Raw genomic sequence first — 19,586 nt, 5'->3', positions numbered from 1 at the left:
TTAGATAAGAAAGGAATCGATCTAGATTCGGTACGTTGTCCAACTTGTAATGACGAGATCGAATCCATTGATCACGCGTTTATATTTTGCAAACACGCCAATCAAATATGAGAACGAGTCTATAAGTGGTGGAATCTAGGCCCGCTAAGCAATCTGAGTGTTGACGACATGTTTTGTGGGAAGAATCCAAAGATTAAAACGGCTTGGGGGGCTAAGCTATGGCAAACTTTTGAGTGGACTTGCGGCTGTTTAAAAATAAATGGACATGTGCTTCGGTAACTCTTAACGAGATTCAAATAAAAAGCTTCGAGTGGTGCGCTAATCGTTCGCGAAAGAAGAAAATTGAATGGAACCAATGGCTTGTGAACCCGTCTCAATATCTTGACGCATAATCGTGTAAGTTTCTCCTTACTAGTGAATGTACATTCTGTTTATATTGGTAGTCTTTTAGAGTTCATAGTCATATTCTTTTTTGTATTGTTTACAGGTACTCAAATTGTACCATGTTGTAAGTAACTCCTTTATATATATATATATAATAATAATAATAATATTAATAATTGTTTTGTTTTGCTTTTAAAAAAATAATAATTATAAATAAAAAAAATAAAAAAAGGTATAAAGTATAATTGGAAGAGTTTGGAAGCTGGCATGACAGTAAGCCATTATCTTCGGGATTACTTAATAATATTATATATTCATTTTAAAAATATTTATATTTATATTTATATTTATATTTATATTTATATTTATAACTAAAAAGTACTACGTATAAAAATAAATAATGGAAAGAACCCATATAAACCGCCCGGTTTAACTCCAATGGATCCCAGATCCCACAGGATAACATCGATTTCATGCACTCCATCATCCGAGCCATTTAAAAATAATGAAAATAAAATAGCCGTTTGTGAATTTTTTTTTATGTTTTTAGAAACACTTAAAAAAGGTAATATTATGAGTGAATTTTTTATGTGGTTAATTTGTTATCAATTTTGAATTAACTTAACAAATTTTGATATTAATGTTCTTAATGTGAGTGATTTTTTAAGTTCTGTTTGTGCATGTGAAAAATCAATATAGTTTTTTTTTTTAACGGCAAAAAGATAATATATATTATTAATATAGGAAACAATATACAAGTTACATTCAATCAACAAAACGAGAAATATACACCCAGGATAAACCAAAAACGAGAACCAAAACGAGAGTAAAGAAATTTTAGCAGAGTTAATCCCACCAAAACACGTAGGAAAACGCCGTAGTCCGTTCATTATCGTTAAGGGGGGATTTAACTTGAGAAGACAAGCTGGGATGGCCCGAAGCACAGTGTTGGCAATTCAACGACAAAGCACGCCGGACAAACCCAATTTCTCCCCGTCCAAAACGACTACTCCGGGAGTGAGGCAAAAAACCTACAGGTGGAATATCTATTAGCCAATACCAGTCCTCCTAGATGCTTTGGCATTTGAATCGAAAGCTCGAGGATTAGAGATCCAAAGGTCCCATTGAAGCGATGACTTTTTATTTCTATTAGAGATCCATTCAAAAGTCTTCAGCTGTATTTCCTTGAAAACAAGATCACAAGTAGGTTTTGACTTAGTGAAGGTGCAAACATTTCTATTTTTCCAAATCAAATATCCCGTAATCCATTCGACTGCTTGCCACATTTGCCTGCCCACAGGTGAGCAAAACGAAATGCCATGACCAAGGAAAACATCAGTCATGGTGAGAGAAGGTAGCGGGCCAATATTCCACCAGTTGTAAATCTTAACCCAAGTTTCAAAAGCAACCTTGCACCGAAACAGCGAGTGTTCCACCGACTCGAGATCATTATCACAAAGTGGACATCGAACCGTTCCTAGGTCCATGCCCCGCTTATCCAGTTCAATCCTAGTTGGAAGACGAAGTTGTCTAGCCCGCCATACAAAGAGCTCTACCTTTAATGGAGCGAGGTGGTTGCGTAAGGTGCGAGCAGGAAAGGGTCCAGAATTCAGCGAGACTTTCGTCAAAAGTTTCGTAAGCGCGTTAACCGAGAACGATCCATTAGGGCTTAAGGTCCATATCCATTCCTCCCGACCTGAGCTACAAGGTACAAAACTAGATAAACTGTTAGTAATATTGGTGAGGTCCCCTTGCAATCTCCCCGAGATGTCTGAGCTACAAGGTCCAGAATCAATATAGTAATTTTACACAATAAAAGAATGTTCATTCAGAATTATCATTAAACGGTTATATAGTCAACTAAACTAGGTTTATTCACAATCTTTTGTTCATTTAAATTTTGAATCATTTAACGCTTTCTCTTATATATTAAACGCACCCCTAAATGTAGGAGTTATGATATAACACAAAAGGTCGTACTTTTAGAACCTCACTAGAAACATATGTTGAGTGGATGGAGAAATGATCATCCAGTTAAACTGCATATATCTTAGTATAATTAGTTGTAGTTTTCGTATAGTCACTGTAGCAAAAACCTTACTCCGTATTTGTTTACGTTTCATATACATTATTGTTATTATTATTATAGCTTTTCAAAAAAAAAAAAAAAATTATTATTATTATATATCATACTATTCTACACAGGCCCGGCCCAATAGGGGAACAAAGTGGACAATTGCTCAGGGCCCGTTTTTTTAGGGGCCCAAAAAATGTGACTAAGTCCACTAACTTGTTCGGGCATATATCAATTAAATATAATCAGTAGCAAAATATTAATGAAATCTCAAGTTAGCTCAACGGTCTAACTCCCATGTTTCATTTACCTCTTGAAATTAGCGTGGGTTCAAGTCCCACAAGTGACAATTTGTGGTTTTTTTTATATAGTTCATATTATTCACTAGGTATAAGGGCCTTTTTTCCTACTTCGCTCGGGGCACTTAAATTCTCGGGACCGGCCCTGATTCTACACAATATATTTTATTTAATAACTTGAGGCAACACAAAGTAGTAGTACAAAATTGATCAAGACTTGTACTCTCCATAAGAGCATCTTGCCAAAATTTGAGGTCGATCACCTTAAAAAATTAGTAGTAGTACATTGAAATATAATGGCAAATGAAAGACATGACAAACATTTCATCCACCTGCAGACTGTAGAAAAAAACTGAAACATGATTACCCTCTACAGAAATTATGTAAATATGCATTTACTCTCACCATTTAAGGGTTGTTCAGCCTCACAAGTTACCATCACCATTCAATTCAATAATAATTCAACATATCTTCCAAATTCGGAATCAATTAAAACAAACCCCACTTCAATATTTACCAAATTTCAACTATAGTTAGTATTTATCACGAACATTAGGCGCAACTTTGCAATATATTAAGTTTAATTTGTAAAGCGATTATCAGGTTTTAACGTTATTTTGACGCACATAATTAAGCGTTCTAGTGTTCCGATAATATCGTGGAATTAAAGATTTCATAGTCCAAACGTTAAACCAGTTTTTGAAATGGTGGGAATAAGTTGTTACGGTAGGTTTTGTGGGTGGTTTTATGGATGATGTGCCAAGGTAATAGTGGTTAAGGGTGGTCCTTCCGTCTTAATTTAATCGTAAATGACTTTTTAAGTCTTTATTACATACAATGATACTAGTATCGTAAAAGGAGCATTGATATATTTACCACTTAAATTGACAAATCTATCACACTTGTGCCTTAGTATGGTACAAATATTTAATATACAATTGTTGTAAATTTTCAATTTAAATAGTGGATATAGCACTATTCATCTTAAAACATCAACCAACCATATGTAGATTAATGGTGAAAATGGGATTTCTATCGTTCCTATTGCCTATGAAGGATTAATAAATGAACACGAGTAAGGTAGAGTATGAATTTATAAACAATAGGGTGCACGTTTAGCATTGCTTTACAATTAAAGATGGAGTGTTCATGCACAACATTTATTATGATTCAAAAGGTTCATGTGAGCTATAAGCTAGTTAAAAATCCTAGCTATTGGTGCTACAAAGATTAATCGAACCAAAATTTAAGATCAAATTATGGTTTTGTTGATCAAGGTTGATACATTACGAACCATCCATACTAAACCGTCCACCGGAGCCGGTCCTAAATTATCTGATGCCCCGGACGAACCAAATATATACCCCCTTTATAAACAAATAATACACAATTTTTACGGATTAGAAACCTAGTCAAGCTAGATGTCTCATCCCCACGCCACATTTTATTATTAAAGTCAAATTTTACAAAATATGAGGAAATTAACTCCGAATTACATGTTGGTGATTTTAGCATGATCCAACGTCATTTTAGGTGATTGGATTGGTAAGTTGAAAGTGCTCGAACTATTGAAACGCTACACGGATTTGGAGAGTGTGGAGTGCACGTTCGTAAAGCGTAAAATGGTTTGAGGTTATGTTAGTGAGCTTGAAAATAATATTTGGAACTTAAGGAATGCGAAACGAGACTTGAAAAGGCCATACGCATGAAAATCCATAAGAAATTAATTTGGGCTGCTGGACAGGGTTAAGCCGCGGCGCGGCTTAAGGCATAAATTTCAGGTAGAGGGTTTTGGCGTATTTTCAAGTGTGGTTCTTTGTTAGCCCGCGGCGCGGCTCTCAGGCCCGCGGCGCGGCTTAACACTGGTTCGCTGAAAATGTGCTTTTCAACCCAAAAGACACATTTGAACCCCAAACGTTATGGGGTTGTTCCAGGACATTTATGAACGGTTTTTTCATGTATTTGGACTTGTTTAAGCACAAATACATGGGTGTGACATTCCAAACATTATGTGGGTTCATATAAAGAGGTGTGACTCTTCAAAGACACATTTTGACCCATTATAAATATATGGATTCATTTCCATATGAATGGTTAGACACTTTACTTAATGTTCCAGATTTTGAACATGTCTAACACACTTTCAAAACAAAACTTACAAATTATGCTTTCTAGAATTGCAAGGAACAATTATCTTTTGGTCAAGACGATTTTTCATACTAGTCTTATCCTAATAGTGATTTCGTGTAACCCGTGACCAAGTGAGTCTAAATACTCTATTAAGAAAGTGTTCACACGATTCTAGTATCAATCCAGTTATTGATTCTTTACTCACTAATCCATATTTCTCCAACAATTTAATAGAGTATTTCGAGAATCAAGACCGGGGTGAATCTTGTGAAGTCTTGAAAGGATGAAGATTATGAAGGAATGGTTTTGGTAAACGGCAGGAAATTGAAATGGTGTATTAACTTTTGATCATTCAAAGTGTGGTGGCTTATAGGTAAACCATATCTACAATTACTGGATATGGGATCCATGTTGAAAGTAAAGGATTGAATAATTATTCATATGGTGGGATATTCGACATATGAGTACAATATTCAACATATGAGTACGCAATCTCTATCTTTCCTATTTAATTTGCTAATGGATTTGCAAGTCGTTTTTGACTTGTGTATGGTTGGGATTCTTATACTAATATGGGTGAGATATTAGTATTTTAATCATTTGAATATTACTATTCTTTAGTAAATTAATAATTGTGATCCTAGATTTTGGATCTCAATCAATCTACTTACGTACGTTTGTTTGAGACACAGTATGTTATGTGAAATGTTCCGTTCATATCGATTTATAAACGTTCCATATTAATTGATTTCGTTGAGAAGTTTTGACCTCTATATGAGACGTTTTTCAAAGACTGCATTCGATTTTAAAACAAACCATAACCTTTATTTTATCGATAAAGGTTTAAAAATATTACGACGATTATCAAATAATGATAATCTAAAATATAACGTTTTCACATGATTATTACACAATGGTTTACAATAATATTACACATCAATTTAAGTCTTCGAATGCAGTTTTTAAACAATATTATACAAGCATGCTGACTCCAACTCTTGTCCATAAATTAGCATGCAACAGCGGAAGCTCTTAATAATCACCTGAGAATAAACATGCTTTAAACGTCAACAAAAATGTTGGTGAGCTATAGGTTTAACCTATATATTTATCAAATCGTAATAATAGACCACAAGATTTCATATTTCCATTTCTCATAAACAACATGCAATCTGCAAAAAAATTATTCATATGATGAACACCTGGTAACCGACCTTAACAGGATGCATATAGAATATCCCCATCATTCCGGGACTCTCATCGGACATGATAAATCGAAGTACTAAAGCATCCGTACCTCGGATGAGGCTTGTTGGGCCAAATAGATCTATCTTTAGGATTCACGTCAATTGGTGGCAATTATAATAAACACCAATTCTTAGGCTACCAAGCTAAAAAAAGGGGCATATTCGGTTCGATAATTCAATATAGAATGTAATTTTGATCACTTGTGTCTATTTTGTAAAACATTTATAAAACTGCATGTATTCTCATCCCAAAGATAATAGATTTTAAAAGTGGGACTATAACTCACTTTCACAGATTTTTCCTTTGTTGGAAATAAGACTTGGCCACTGGTCGATTCACGAACCTATAACAAATATGTACATATATATCAAAGTATGATTTAAATATATTCACAACATTTTTTATTAAGTTTTTATGATTTAAATTTGTTAAGTTAGCAGTCCTCGTTAGTAACCTACAACTAGTTGTCCACAGTTAGATGTGCTGAAATAAATCAATATATATTATCTCAAATCAATCCACGACCCAGTGTATACAAGTCTCAGGCTAGATCACAACTCAAAGTATATATAATATTTTGGAATCAACCTCAACCATGTATAGCTAACTCAAACATTACTGCATATAGAGTGTCTATGGTTGTTAATATATATATAGATGGGTCAATATGATATGTCAAAACATTGCATACGTGTTTATGGTATCCCAAGATTACATAATATGTATAATACAATATAAATTAGTTAGGATATGTTTAGTCTAGATTTGTTACAAAATTTTCGTAGCTAAAACTAATAAATTTATTCAATTTTGTTTTACCCGTCATTTCTTCGTTTCAAATCCGTTTTGAGTGATTCAAGTTGCTATGGTTTCATAATGAACTGAAATTTATGAAACTAAACAGAAAAAGTATAAGCTTATAGTCAGAAATACAGGTTACAAGTCATTTTTTAAAGAGGTAGTCATTTCCGTCGAAAGAACGACATCTTGATGACCATTTTGAAAAACATACTTCCACTTTGTGTTTAACCATGATTTTTGGATATAGTATCATGTTCATATGTAATATCATTTTTCCAGAAAACAAACTTCCAATTCAAAGATTAAGATAGTTTTTATTTTTCTAACCCAAAACAGCCCCCGGTTTCACTACTACGGCGTATGTCCGGTTTTACGGTGTTCTTCGTGTTTCCAGGTTTTAAATCAATCATTAAGTTAGCATATCATATAGATATAGAACATGTGTTTAGTTGATTTTAAAAGTCAAGTTAGAAGGATTAACTTTGTTTGCGAACAAGTTTAGAATTAACTAAACTATGTTCTAGTGATTACAAGTTTAAATCTTCGAATAAGATAGCTTTATATGTATGAATCGAATGATGTTATGAACATCATTACTTCCTCAAGTTTTGTGGATAAACCTACTAGAAAAGAGAAAAATAGATCTAGCTTCAAAGGATCCTTGGATGGCTTGAAAGTTCTTGAAGTAGAATCATGACACGAAAACAAGTTCAAGTAAGATTTCCACTCGAAATAAGATTGTTATAGTTATAGAAATTGAATCAAAGTTTGAGTATGAGTATTACCTTGAATTAGAAAGATATCTTACTGTAAATAAGAAATATTTCTTGAGATTGGATGATCACTTGAAATGAATTTGCAAGATTGGAAGTAAGCTAGCAAGTTTGAAAGATTTCTTAAAGTGTTCTTGAATGGTTGTTTTTATGATGATTAAAGCTTGTAATTGAAGCTAAAAGATGGTGAAAATGCTTGGAGATGATCAAGTATGATGTTAGGAGTATTTTGAGAGAGAATTTGGAGTGTAAGTATGAGAAAATAGAATGAAAAAATAGGGTGAAATCATAAAAACGGGATTACTTATTTTAAAGAAAAAAAAAGATCCTTAAGTTTGTTTTTAGCTCATTAGTCATACAAGTTGTTAAATAATAGTTTCACATGTTTTTTACTCTAATATGGCTGCTAAGAATGAATGATTAAAGGTGTATATCACAATAGTAAATACATCTAGAAGCTGTGTATTGTACGAGTACGAATACGGGTACATACGAGTAGAATTGTTGATGAAAATGAATGAGAATGTAATTGTGAGCATTTTTGCTAAGTAGAAGTACTTTGATATGTGTCTTGAAGTCTTTCAAAAGTGTACTAATACATATTAATACACTACATGTATATACATTTCAACTGAGTTATTAAGTCACCGTTAGTCGTTACATGTAAATGTTGTTTTGAAACCTTTAAGTTAACGATCTTGTTAAATGTAATTAATCCATTGTTATAATACTTAAATAAGATGTTAAATTGTTATGTTATCATAATAACATGGTGTATAAATATATCTTAACATCATATATATATATATATATATATATATATATATATATATATATATATATATATATATATATATATATATATATATATATATATATATATATATATATATATATATATTAAAATACTATTACAACGATAATCGTTACATATATGTCTCGTTTAGAAATCCTTAAGTTAGTAGTCTTGTTTTTACATATGTAGTTCATTGTTAACACACTTAATGATTTACTTAATTATCATTTTATCATGCTAAATATAGTGTAACAATATCTTAATATGATACATATGTATTTAGTAAGACGTTGTTATAACGATAATCGTTATATATATCATTTTCGAGTTTCTTAAATCAATAATCTCATTTGTTTGTATATAACTCATTGTTAACATATTTATGGAGATACTTACTTATCATAATCTCATGTTAACCATATATATATATATATATATCCATTTATATAACATCATGTAGTTTTTACAAGTTTTTAATGTTCGTGAATTGCCGGTCAACTTGGGTGGTCAATTGTCTATATGAAACTCATTTCAAATAATCAAGTCTTAACAAGTTTGATTGCTTATCATGTTTTTTTTTTTACGGCAATAAACAATATATATATATATATATATAAGAAAAGAAAACGCTCCCTAGCAAGGCGCTAAGGGAGAAGGTTACAACGGCCTTTGAAGCCACGAGTTCCAATTTGAAACTTCATGACCTCGGTTTTTAAGCCAACGAAATGAAAAAAGTTTAATGACATCAAATAAATTACATTTACGAATTACACTATCATTAAAAATTACACCGTTCCGGTACCTCCAAATAGCCCACAAGAGAGTAACAACGATAGAAGTAATCCGGAGCTTAGTAGTAGTCGGCATCCTTGCGTCTTCGATCCAATTTTCAACATCCAACCAACACGAGAAGCTAGGTAACCCACAATCTAGCCAAATACGAACCAACCTCCAAATGTCGGTTGCAATCGTACACTCAAAAAAAAGATGTTTTAACCGTTCTACGTCAGTGTCACAAACCGGGCAATTCTGTGAATCCAACATAATACCTTTTGTGGATAAGTTCCAACGTAACGGAAGAGCATCTAACTTGAAACGCCACCAAAAAACGTTCACTTTCTTAGGGAGAGTCTTTACCCACGACGTAGGAACATGATGAGAATACAGAATCGATCTATCAATGTGCTCTCTCGTATCTTTTACCGTGAATAAACCATCTCCATTAAGAGAGCACTTCCAACAATCCTCTCGGTTCGAGACATTAACGTTCTGTAATTCTTGTAACAAGTTCAACAATGAAGTCATGTTTCTGCTACCAATTTCTTCTCTTGACCACACCCACCTCCATTCTCCTTCTACCCACTTATCCGCCACTGAGTCGAGTCTGTTAATGTCAAGATGGTACAACCTGTTAAATCGGGACACTAACGGAGAAGAACCGCACCACGAGTCATGCCAGAAACTCACATTTCTTCCGTTTCCAACCTCCAATTGAATATAATTTTGAGAAAGAACACTGTCAGTAACAACTTTTTGACACGTATGGACAATAGCACACCAAGGACTAGAACCAATAGTGTAATCAAAGTGGTTACCATGTATGGCCTTAATAACCTTGACCCACATATAGCCCGGAGATGAAAGATAACGCCACCGCCATTTGATAATTAAGGCTAAATTGAAAGCCTTCAAACTACCAATGTTCAACCCGCCTCGAGAAAACGAATTGAGAACTTGATCCCACTTAATCCATGCCATTTTTCTCTTTGAGTTATTGCTACCCCAAAAGAATCTGGTACGAATAACTTCAAGATTTTTTATAACTGTTTCCGGGCATTTAAAAAGAGACATATAATAGATCCCAAGACTCCCCATAACCGATTTTAGAAGAGTAAGTCTACCACCCGAAGACAATAAACCCGCCTTCCATGTAGCGAGCCGATTATTAAATTTCCGCATGAGATTATCCCAACTCGACACCCTTTTCATGTTCAATCCAATTGGAATCCCTAAATATTTAGTAGGAAACGACCCCAACCTACAACCAAATCTCGCCGCCACCAAGTTAACAATGACAGGGTTGACACCAACACCAAAAAAATGGGACTTCGAAACATTAATTTTGAGACCCGAAACTAGAAAAAAAACTTCAAGGATACGAAGAATATTACCTAATTCCCGTCTTCTCCATTCGGACATAATAATAACATCGTCAGCATAAAAAAAATGAGAGAGCTTAAGATCGTTTGAACCAAGATTAATGCCTCGAATATACTTTGCCTCCTTAGCTTGGTTAAAAGCCAAATGTAAACCCTCCATCACGATAATAAATAGGAACGGACTAAGAGGATCACCTTGACGTAACCCCCTTTTTAACGTAAACTCTCGAGTAGGACTGCCATTAATAAGAACTGAAGTTCTAGCCGACTTAAGACAACCCAAGATCCATCCGCACCATCGAGAACCAAATCCCAGAGACTTTAACATGAACACCAAGTAATCCCAATTAACCGAATCATAAGCTTTTTCGAAATCAACTTTAAAGAGAAGCATCTTACGGTTAGATTTCTCAAACCTCGCAATGATTTCACTCAACATCATCGGACCATCAAGGATCTGTCTACCCGAAATGAAAGCCGATTGCGTCGAAGAAATAATCTTATCAATAATGTTGACTAGGCGATTTGTAAGAAGTTTAGTGATGGTCTTGTAGAATGCACCAATCAATGAAATTGGCCGAAAATCTGTAACAAGAACCGGATTCTTTACCTTAGGAATCAAAGTAAAAAAAGCGGAGTTTGCCCCATGTGGCATAGTGGCCGACTCGAAAAAACTGCGGACGTCTCTACAAAAATCAGCCCCCAATATATCCCAAAAAAATTTAATGAATTTAAAGGAATACCCATCTGGTCCCGGAGCCTTTGAACTACCACAAGCCCAAACCGCATTTTTAATTTCAATCTCATCGAAATCACGTTCAAGAAAAACATTATCATCTGACGTAAGAGTAACTCTAGGATTAACTTGGTTAAAAGAAGCACCTGAATTCACCTCATCAAACATATTACTATAATAATCGAAAAATTTATTCTTGACCACCGTAGCATCAACTACCCAAGACCCATCAATCATTAAACCTTGAATTAATTGTTATTTGCGTTTGTGTTTAACAGAACAGTGAAAAAACTTCGAATTCTCATCTCCCTCAACATCCCATTTTAAGCGAGACTTTTGCAATAAATCTAGAGACTCAAGCTTGGACAATACTTCACGTTCCTGGAACAGAACATTTCGATCATTAACCTGCGATTCAGTAGCCCAGCCCACATCAATTAACACGTCAAGCCCATTTAATTTTTCCACAACTTCTTTTAAACGGACCGACTCAATCTTCCTGGATTGTGAAATCCAGTCTTTAAGCTTAGATTTAAGTAATCTCAACTTTTTAGTGACATGCTGGCCATTATTAGCATTAATCTCAGCCCATTCTTTACGCACCGTATCATCAAAACCTGCTCTTTCGAACCAAGAATCAAAAACTTTAAAATATGTAGGACCATAGTCCACTTTTTCTTGAAAAAGTAAAATGGGCGAGTGATCAGAAAACCCGCGAGGAAGCACCACACCTTTTAAATGGTCAACACACATCAACACATTGTTAGTAACAAAAAATCTATCGAGTTTACTTAGTTTATTACCTGCTTTAGTGCGCCACGTGAATTTTAAACCGCCGAGAGGAACCTCATGGAGAACATTGTTATTAATAAAGTTATTAAAATTAAAAGCATCTGTGGCACAATACTCCGTTCCACTTCTATCATTAGCCAAACGAACCGCGTTCCAATCACCAAAAAGAATGTAATCCCCAACATTATTAGCCATAAAATCAGAAATTTTATTCCAAAGAACAAGTTTGTCTTGAACGTTTTGAGGTGCATAAACATTCACCATATAAACAACCATGTTCGGCTCACATTATCATGTAAATATCAATCTCATTTAATATATATACACATGGAAAAGTTCGGGTCACTACATTATGAGGGTCAAACTTCTACATCCGGGATCCGTTAAAATATCGTGCAAAATAAAATAGTTGTTATAATTAATTTTGTTTTGCATGACAATTGTGTTCTAATGGTTGCACTTGTTTATCCAATTAATGTTTGTAAATTATCGGTTCATTTTATGAACAAGAATTAATTGGAGTATATTTTCAGTTTGTTTAAACGGACTAATTGGAGTGCATTTTAGTTTGTTTAAACGGAATTTCTTTGTTTGAGCAAATTTAGAACGGTCACGTATAAACGGTATTGGATCCATTGGGATTGTATTGGTGTCATTTTATTAAACAAACAGAAATTCTTTGTTTCAATATGACGGTTAATGAGAAAAGGATAATTTTGAAAAGTAACCAAAGTTGACCACATTCTTAAACCCGTGTGTTCATGCATGTAATAAATTAAATAATCGATCATTTGATTATTTAGTTGGATACATATTGCAAATTTGTAATGATTAAATTTGAGGACATGGGTTATGGGATATTATAATTCATGGTTATGGTGTTTCATACCATAATTTAATTATAAGTATGCATAGGTATGTAATGTCAACAAAAGAAAGTTGTAATTATATTCTTTGAATATTGACATGAAAACCCTGTATGATTGTTAACAATTGTGATTGTTGGTAAGACAATGGGTAACCATTGTTAGGCTACTTAACGGGTAATAATAATCCGTTGGAGAATGCCACAAGACAATGTTGTATTATTGTAAGGTGACTTATTTTGTTACTAGATAAAACGTCCATGAAAACTTTATTCGTTGATGAGATATGTCCATAAATCTTTTGATGTTTATCAAGATGGTACAAGTAAGTGAAACAAATATATTTAATATGGAATAAGGATTAGATATTGCTTAATTGTTTTCGAGTACCGTTTTGCTTTGGAAATTGGGGGTATGATGTATGTGATTACATCAAGTGACCAATATAGCATGGTGATAGAAAGATTAAGCATGGTCTAGTGGAATTCATTGTGATGGGACTTAAGTATTTCAATACTTGTAAAAACCAACCATGGTCTATGGTTTAGTTCACAATGTGAATCCTTAAAGCATATTTAATGTATTGAGTTTATTATTGATTAAGAGGATTATACATCTACAAGTTGTTGGATTTACACTTGGTATAGATGAGGTATCTTGGATCAAAGTCTTGATGTTGAGATTATGGATATCATAAACTTGTTGTCATTACTTCTTGGTTTTGGAAGTGGATTGACAAAGGTATGTTTATGATTATAATCCCACTATTTAATGTAATGGTAATAATTGTGTACACAAGAATAATGGGGATACATTATAAAGGGTATATGAATTATAGGTTACATTGATTACTTGTGAGAGGTGGACATATGCAAGAACTAATCAATCAATTGGTTTGAGTACTCACAAGTTTCTTATGGTAAAATAAGGACTTGGTAAATCCTTGGTTAAAAGGATTATAAATGGAAATTGATTGAAGTCATAATGAATAAGATTAAAGTTCATGGTGATCCCTAGTTATGGGATGTGATGTGATGTGACTAAGGCATGTATTTGAACAAGTGAAAGTCTAGACGCTTATGCCTTAGACAAATAGTGTTTCGTGAGGTTTATCACGCATGAAGTGATGTATATGGATTTTGTTGGGTCATAACAAAATTTGACTAAATCACTTGAGAAAAGCATTAGCCGGTAGTGCGCACAAGTTGGCTAATGTTGTGGGATTGAAGTCCATTTAGATCTTCCATAGTGGGATACCCAATTCCCTTCTAGTACAACGCTAGGAGCTGAATTCAATGAGGAAAGCCTACTATCTGAAGATTTGAACACATTTAATATATGATCCCAAAGTATGTGTTCGGACCCGTGAGATAAAGAAGGTTGAAGTTAAATACTTCTTAATAGTTGTCTTGAAAAATTGCATCGCGGGAACAAGATTAAAGAAACTACCTATGTGAACATGAGGTTAAGCCGCCTCAAGAAAGCTTGGGACTTAGCTTTTGATATGTTCATGAGAGGATTGGGACACATGGCTTATAATAGTGTCGGGTTAATTGTAGAAAGTATGGAGCTAGTGTGTATATTATCAACAGGTTTTCAAATGAATTAATGGGTTCAAACTATTAGAGCACCCTGATTTTCGAATTCTTGCACGTGTAATATACTATGTGTAAATTCAATTCATGTGACATTTACACTTATGCACTAGTTATCTGTTTGTTAGTATTTTAGTAATCAAGGAACATACTAAAATGGGGGGAAATTGTTGGTGATGTTAGCATGATCCAACGTCATTTTAGTTGATTGGATTGCTAAGTTGAAAGTGCTCGAACCAAAGAAACGCTACACGGATTTGGAGAGTCTGGAGTGCACGTTCGTAAAGCGTAAAATGGTTTGAGGTTATATTAGTGAGCTTAGAAATAATATTTGGAACTTAAGGAATGCGAAACGAGACTTGAAAAGGCAATACGCATGAAAATCCATAAGAAAGAAATTTGGGTTGCTGGACAGGGTTAAGCCGCGGTGCGGCTTGGAAGCCCGCGGCGCGGCTTAAGGCATAAATTTCAGGTCGAGGGTTTTGGCGTATTTTCAAGTGTGATTCTTTGTTAGCCCGCGGCGCGGCTCTCAGGCCCGCGGCGCAGCTTAACACTGGTTCGCTGAAAAGGTGCTTTTCAACCCAAAAGACACATTTGAACCCCAAACGTTATGGGGATGTTCCAGGACATTTATGAACAGTTTTTTCATGTGTTTGGACTTGTTTAAGCACAAATACATGGGTGTGACATTCCAAGCATTATGTGGGTTCATATGAAGAGGTGTGACTTTTTAAAGACACCTTTTGAGCCATTATAAATATATGGATTCATTTCCATATGAATGGTTAGACACTTTACTCAATGTTCCAGATTTTGAACATGTCTAACACACTTTCAACACAAAACTTACAGCTTATGCTTTCTAGAATTGCAAGGAATAATTATCTTTTAGTCAAGACGATTGTTCATACTAGTCTTATCCTAATAGTGATTTCGTGTAACCCGTGACCAAGTGGGTCGAAATACTCTATTAAAAAGTGTTCACACGATTCTAGTATCAATCCGGTTATTGATTCTTTACTCACTAATCCATATTTCTCCAACATTACATGTCCATATATCACCTAAACAATGTCTATGTGTATCTTTCGAAACAAAGTCATCAATTATCTTGCCATAATCAACATTTGCTGAAACATCATTCTCAATATTCAATATCGCTAACCTATTCAGCCTCTCTTGACTCATGGTACTCTGCAAACAGGACTTCAATAACTTTAATCTAAAAAAACTTCTTTCTACTGATGCTACCGTGACTGCTATGATTAACAAGATCTGGTATGCAAGTGAGAGATTAGGAAACATATTCATATTCTTCGTAAACTCCATAATTGGAACAGGTATCCAAGGTTTTTCTCCCTCGTACACTTTTTCAGAAACATGAACTTTAGAACTTGTAACTCTATAAACAAGTCATTTCCACCGATATTAGAATCATTATCACTTGTCAATGCATATTTAAGATTCATACAACATTGTTTCAATTTCTAATCATCTAAACATGCTAAATTTGATGCATCAAAAAAGAAACCAAAAATTAATTCAAAATGTTTCATTTGTTTAAATCTATTGTCTAATTGTACAAGAGTCCTATCAACTAAAACAATAAAGTAATCGGTTCTAATTTGATCTTTAGCATATTGTTGTTAACTTTTTGTATTTGAAATTTCGTCAAAATCTTTATCCTATAAGTTGCACGTTTTACACAAAACTCGGGATCTATTTCAACGGTTTATGTGATTTGTTTAGCTTCATTAATAGTACTGTCCAACCAAATTTTCTTATAATTTTTAAAATAACTAATCAATTCCTCTAAATTTTAACTGCAATATCAAGAAGCATGTCTTTAGACTATAGTTTCTTAATGACTAAATTAATTTTATATAAAATCTCATATTAAATAGCCAAACTTAAAATAAATTCAAAACTTAAAAAATCACCATTTATTAACGATTCAACATCTCTACATAATTTAGCATTATCACCAACCTTATTTAGTTTTATTTAAGCATTTTTAGTTGAGAAAATTGAGTTATTTTATAGCTATAACTCTCTATACACGACTTTTCCCACCGGGTAAAGGATAAATATTTTAAGGTCAATTCATCAATATAATTGTTGAGTCCCTTATAGAATTAAGGATTTAATTATGACAAAACACAAGTATAAACACTAGTGGTAATGTGCAGGTCAGCATAAGTTTATTTATTTGTAAACAACAGTGTATGTTGTATTTGAGTGTTTATTGTACTGCCTTCACTATCAGCACAAGATAGTTCAAGATTCAAGGTGCCTTCATGACCATCATAGGATGTATGCAGAACCAACACGAAGATCAAATAAAGAACCAGTAACTGAAGAACCAGCAGAGGCTGGAGCAGCACACAACACTTGGACAAATAACGCTCTATACAAGCAAGATGGTTTCATGTGTTATCACCAACATTCTATTTATTTAATCAATTCGAATATCCAAAGGGGTATTCCAGAAGTTAGCTACCGAAGAAGGAAAGGGGAGTCACGTGCTTCCTACCACAGTTGTCGACTGAGTACAAACATCCTTTGTATCAGTGGACAATAGATCAAATACACGTTTATTAGGGCTCTATAAATAGTTGAAACAACAATTTTATAGATTAGTGGTGTGAGTATTAAATCGATAGAGTCCAGACCTTGTATAAGTTTCATTCATTTGAAAGCTATATAGGTGTAATTTGTATCAACCGGTTATTTATTCCGCCAAAGGTAACAGTGATTCTTTGATATTTTATCAATAAAAGAATATCGTTGAAAATTACATATGAATCTGATTTAATTGCTCGTTAATTATATGTTTAAACTGATTAATTTACTTAATTATCAAAAAAAATAAATTGTATTCACTCCTGATCATATACATACATATGTATATGTATATTTTGAGTGCGAAAGACCACTTAAGGACAAAAATACGAAACTGATGAACCGCGGAAAATGTTAATGAATGCGGTGAGATTGCGCGGAATATTAAAGAGTGCGTAGGATTCTCGCAGTACTTGTGCGGAATGCCTAAGTGCGCGCACATCTTACTTTCGCGCAGATCTCAAACCTATAAATAGGGAGCTTGGCCTCTCATTTTAGGTTGTTGATTCTGGAAGGATTGCCCTAGCCATATTGATCTCTCTCGTGAGTTTGCCCGAGACTTGATCTTTGTTGGTTAAGGAAAATGTAATCTCTATATCAAAAGTTGCGAGCTAAACAAAATGATGAAGCAACAAAAGCTTTTGTCTACCAAAAAGATTGACAATGAGACAAATATGTATTTGAGGGTGCATAAAGTGCACAAAACTTTTTTGCACAAAAATTCACCAAAAGAGCTGCAAAAGGTGCAAGATACGAAAATAATAAATACAATACACAAGAAGAAAGGTAAAAAATGAAAAGCAGCAGAAATGCTTGAAAAATGGAAACTTGCACCTATTACTTTCCCATTTGAGCAAAAGGGCGATATGTATGACACACCGCTAGTCATATCGAGTAAGATCGCAGATACTGGAATAACAATTATGAAAATACATGTGGACACTGGTAGTAGCATAGATTTGATATACGAGCAATGTTTTTGTCAATTACCAGAATGTATTAAAGAAGAATTAAAGCCAACTGCGATATCTTTGTCTGGTTTTGCGGGTGAATCTGCCTGGCCCATGGGACAAATATCACTAAAAATCGAGTTGCGCGATGAAATAGATGTGAAATTGACAAGGCAAGTGCAGTTAAATTTTTATGTTATACGTGCTGCCTCGCAATATAACATGTTGTTGGGAAGATCCGCGTTGAATAAGCTTGGCATAGTGCCATCTACAATACATGGAATGGTTAAATTCACTACTTGCAAGGGTGTGGCAACAATAAATTCTATGGCTATGCAGATAATTTATGCGGCTATAGATACGCAAGATGTAGTTGTTGCGCAAAATATTGCAGAAGATGACATGGTTGTTTTAAACCCTCGATATCCCGATCAAAAAATAAAAATTGGCACCGAGTTGACTGAGGAAATAAGAAAGAAGATTATGCAATTGCTTGTTGCGTACATGGACGTGTTTGCTTGAAGTGAACAAGATATGACTGGAGTTCCGCGTGACGTTGCGGAACATAGATTAAATGCTAATCCTGCACTAAAACCAATTGTGCAAAAGCGCAGAGGAATGGCTCTTGATCGCATGAAATGGTTATGTGCGGAAGTCACCAAATTGGTTAATGCATGCATTTTGCGCGATGTAAAATATCAAACATGGGTTGCAAACCCAGTATTGGTATAAAAAAAAAGCCTGACGGTTCATGGAGGATGTGCATAGACTTTAAAGACATAAACAAAGCTTGTCCGAAGGACAATTATCCGCTTCCTGAAATAGATCTTAAAGTGGAGTCTTTGCACACTTATCCTTATAAATTCTTTTTGGATGCTGCAAAAGGGTATCATCAAATACCAATGGCGCGAGAAGATGAGGATAAAACCGCATTCCATACTAGAAAAGGCATTTATTGTTATATTAAAATGCCTTTCGGACTCAAGAATGCGGGAGCAACTTATCAGCGATTAATTGATAAAGCGTTTGAAAGCCAAATAGGCCGTAACCTTGAGGCTTATGTTGACGATCTTGTCATAAAAAGCAAAACGCAAGAGAAAATTTTGTTCGATATGAATGAAATATTCGAAAATTTGCGATAGATTAATATGAAATTAAATCCGTCTAAATGCAGTTTTGGAGAAAAGGAAGGAAAATTTTAGGGTACTATGTCACTGAGCAGGGCATACAAGCAAATCCTAAGAAAATTACCGCAATTGAAAACATGACCGCGCCTAAAACTGTTAAAGAGGTGCAAAGTTTAACTGGAAAGATCGAGGCTTTAACCAGATTCTTATCCAAAGCTGCGGAAAGACAATTGC

General features: G+C 34.2%; 2 protein-coding genes across 2 annotated transcripts; both read right to left on the bottom strand.

The window, feature by feature from the left end:
• Nucleotides 1-1,433: 1,433 nt before the first annotated feature.
• LOC139890096 (uncharacterized) lies at nt 1,434-11,568 on the bottom strand. Its single transcript, XM_071872998.1, has 2 exons — nt 9,308-11,568; nt 1,434-2,160 (listed from the first exon to the last, which is right to left on the bottom strand). Exons 1-2 carry the CDS (start codon nt 11,566-11,568, stop codon nt 1,434-1,436), a joined length of 2,988 nt encoding a protein of 995 aa, XP_071729099.1.
• Nucleotides 11,569-11,655: 87 nt separating this feature from the next.
• On the bottom strand, nt 11,656-12,468 carry LOC139890088 (uncharacterized). Its single transcript, XM_071872992.1, has one exon. The coding sequence runs from the start codon at nt 12,466-12,468 to the stop codon at nt 11,656-11,658; it is 813 nt and encodes a 270-aa protein (XP_071729093.1).
• Between the last annotated feature and the right edge of the window lie 7,118 nt (nt 12,469-19,586).

This window comes from Rutidosis leptorrhynchoides, chromosome 1, assembly GCF_046630445.1.
Source record: "Rutidosis leptorrhynchoides isolate AG116_Rl617_1_P2 chromosome 1, CSIRO_AGI_Rlap_v1, whole genome shotgun sequence".
Classification (NCBI taxonomy): Eukaryota; Viridiplantae; Streptophyta; class Magnoliopsida; order Asterales; family Asteraceae; genus Rutidosis; species Rutidosis leptorrhynchoides.
Note: the sequence above shows the minus strand (reverse complement) of the source record. Positions and strands in the feature narration are given on the sequence as shown.

What these genes read in the sequence shown, in the direction of transcription:
- LOC139890096 (XM_071872998.1), bottom strand. Translation starts at nt 11,568, where the DNA reads ATGTTTGATGAGGTGAATTCAGGTGCTTCTTTTAACCAAGTTAATCCT. An exon ending in CTCTTGTGGGCTATTTGGAG is followed by an intron (nt 2,161 to 9,307) that starts GTACCGGAACGG and finishes TGGACCTTGTAG; the next exon opens with CTCAGACATCTCGGGGAGAT.
- LOC139890088 (XM_071872992.1), bottom strand. Translation starts at nt 12,468, where the DNA reads ATGGTTGTTTATATGGTGAATGTTTATGCACCTCAAAACGTTCAAGAC.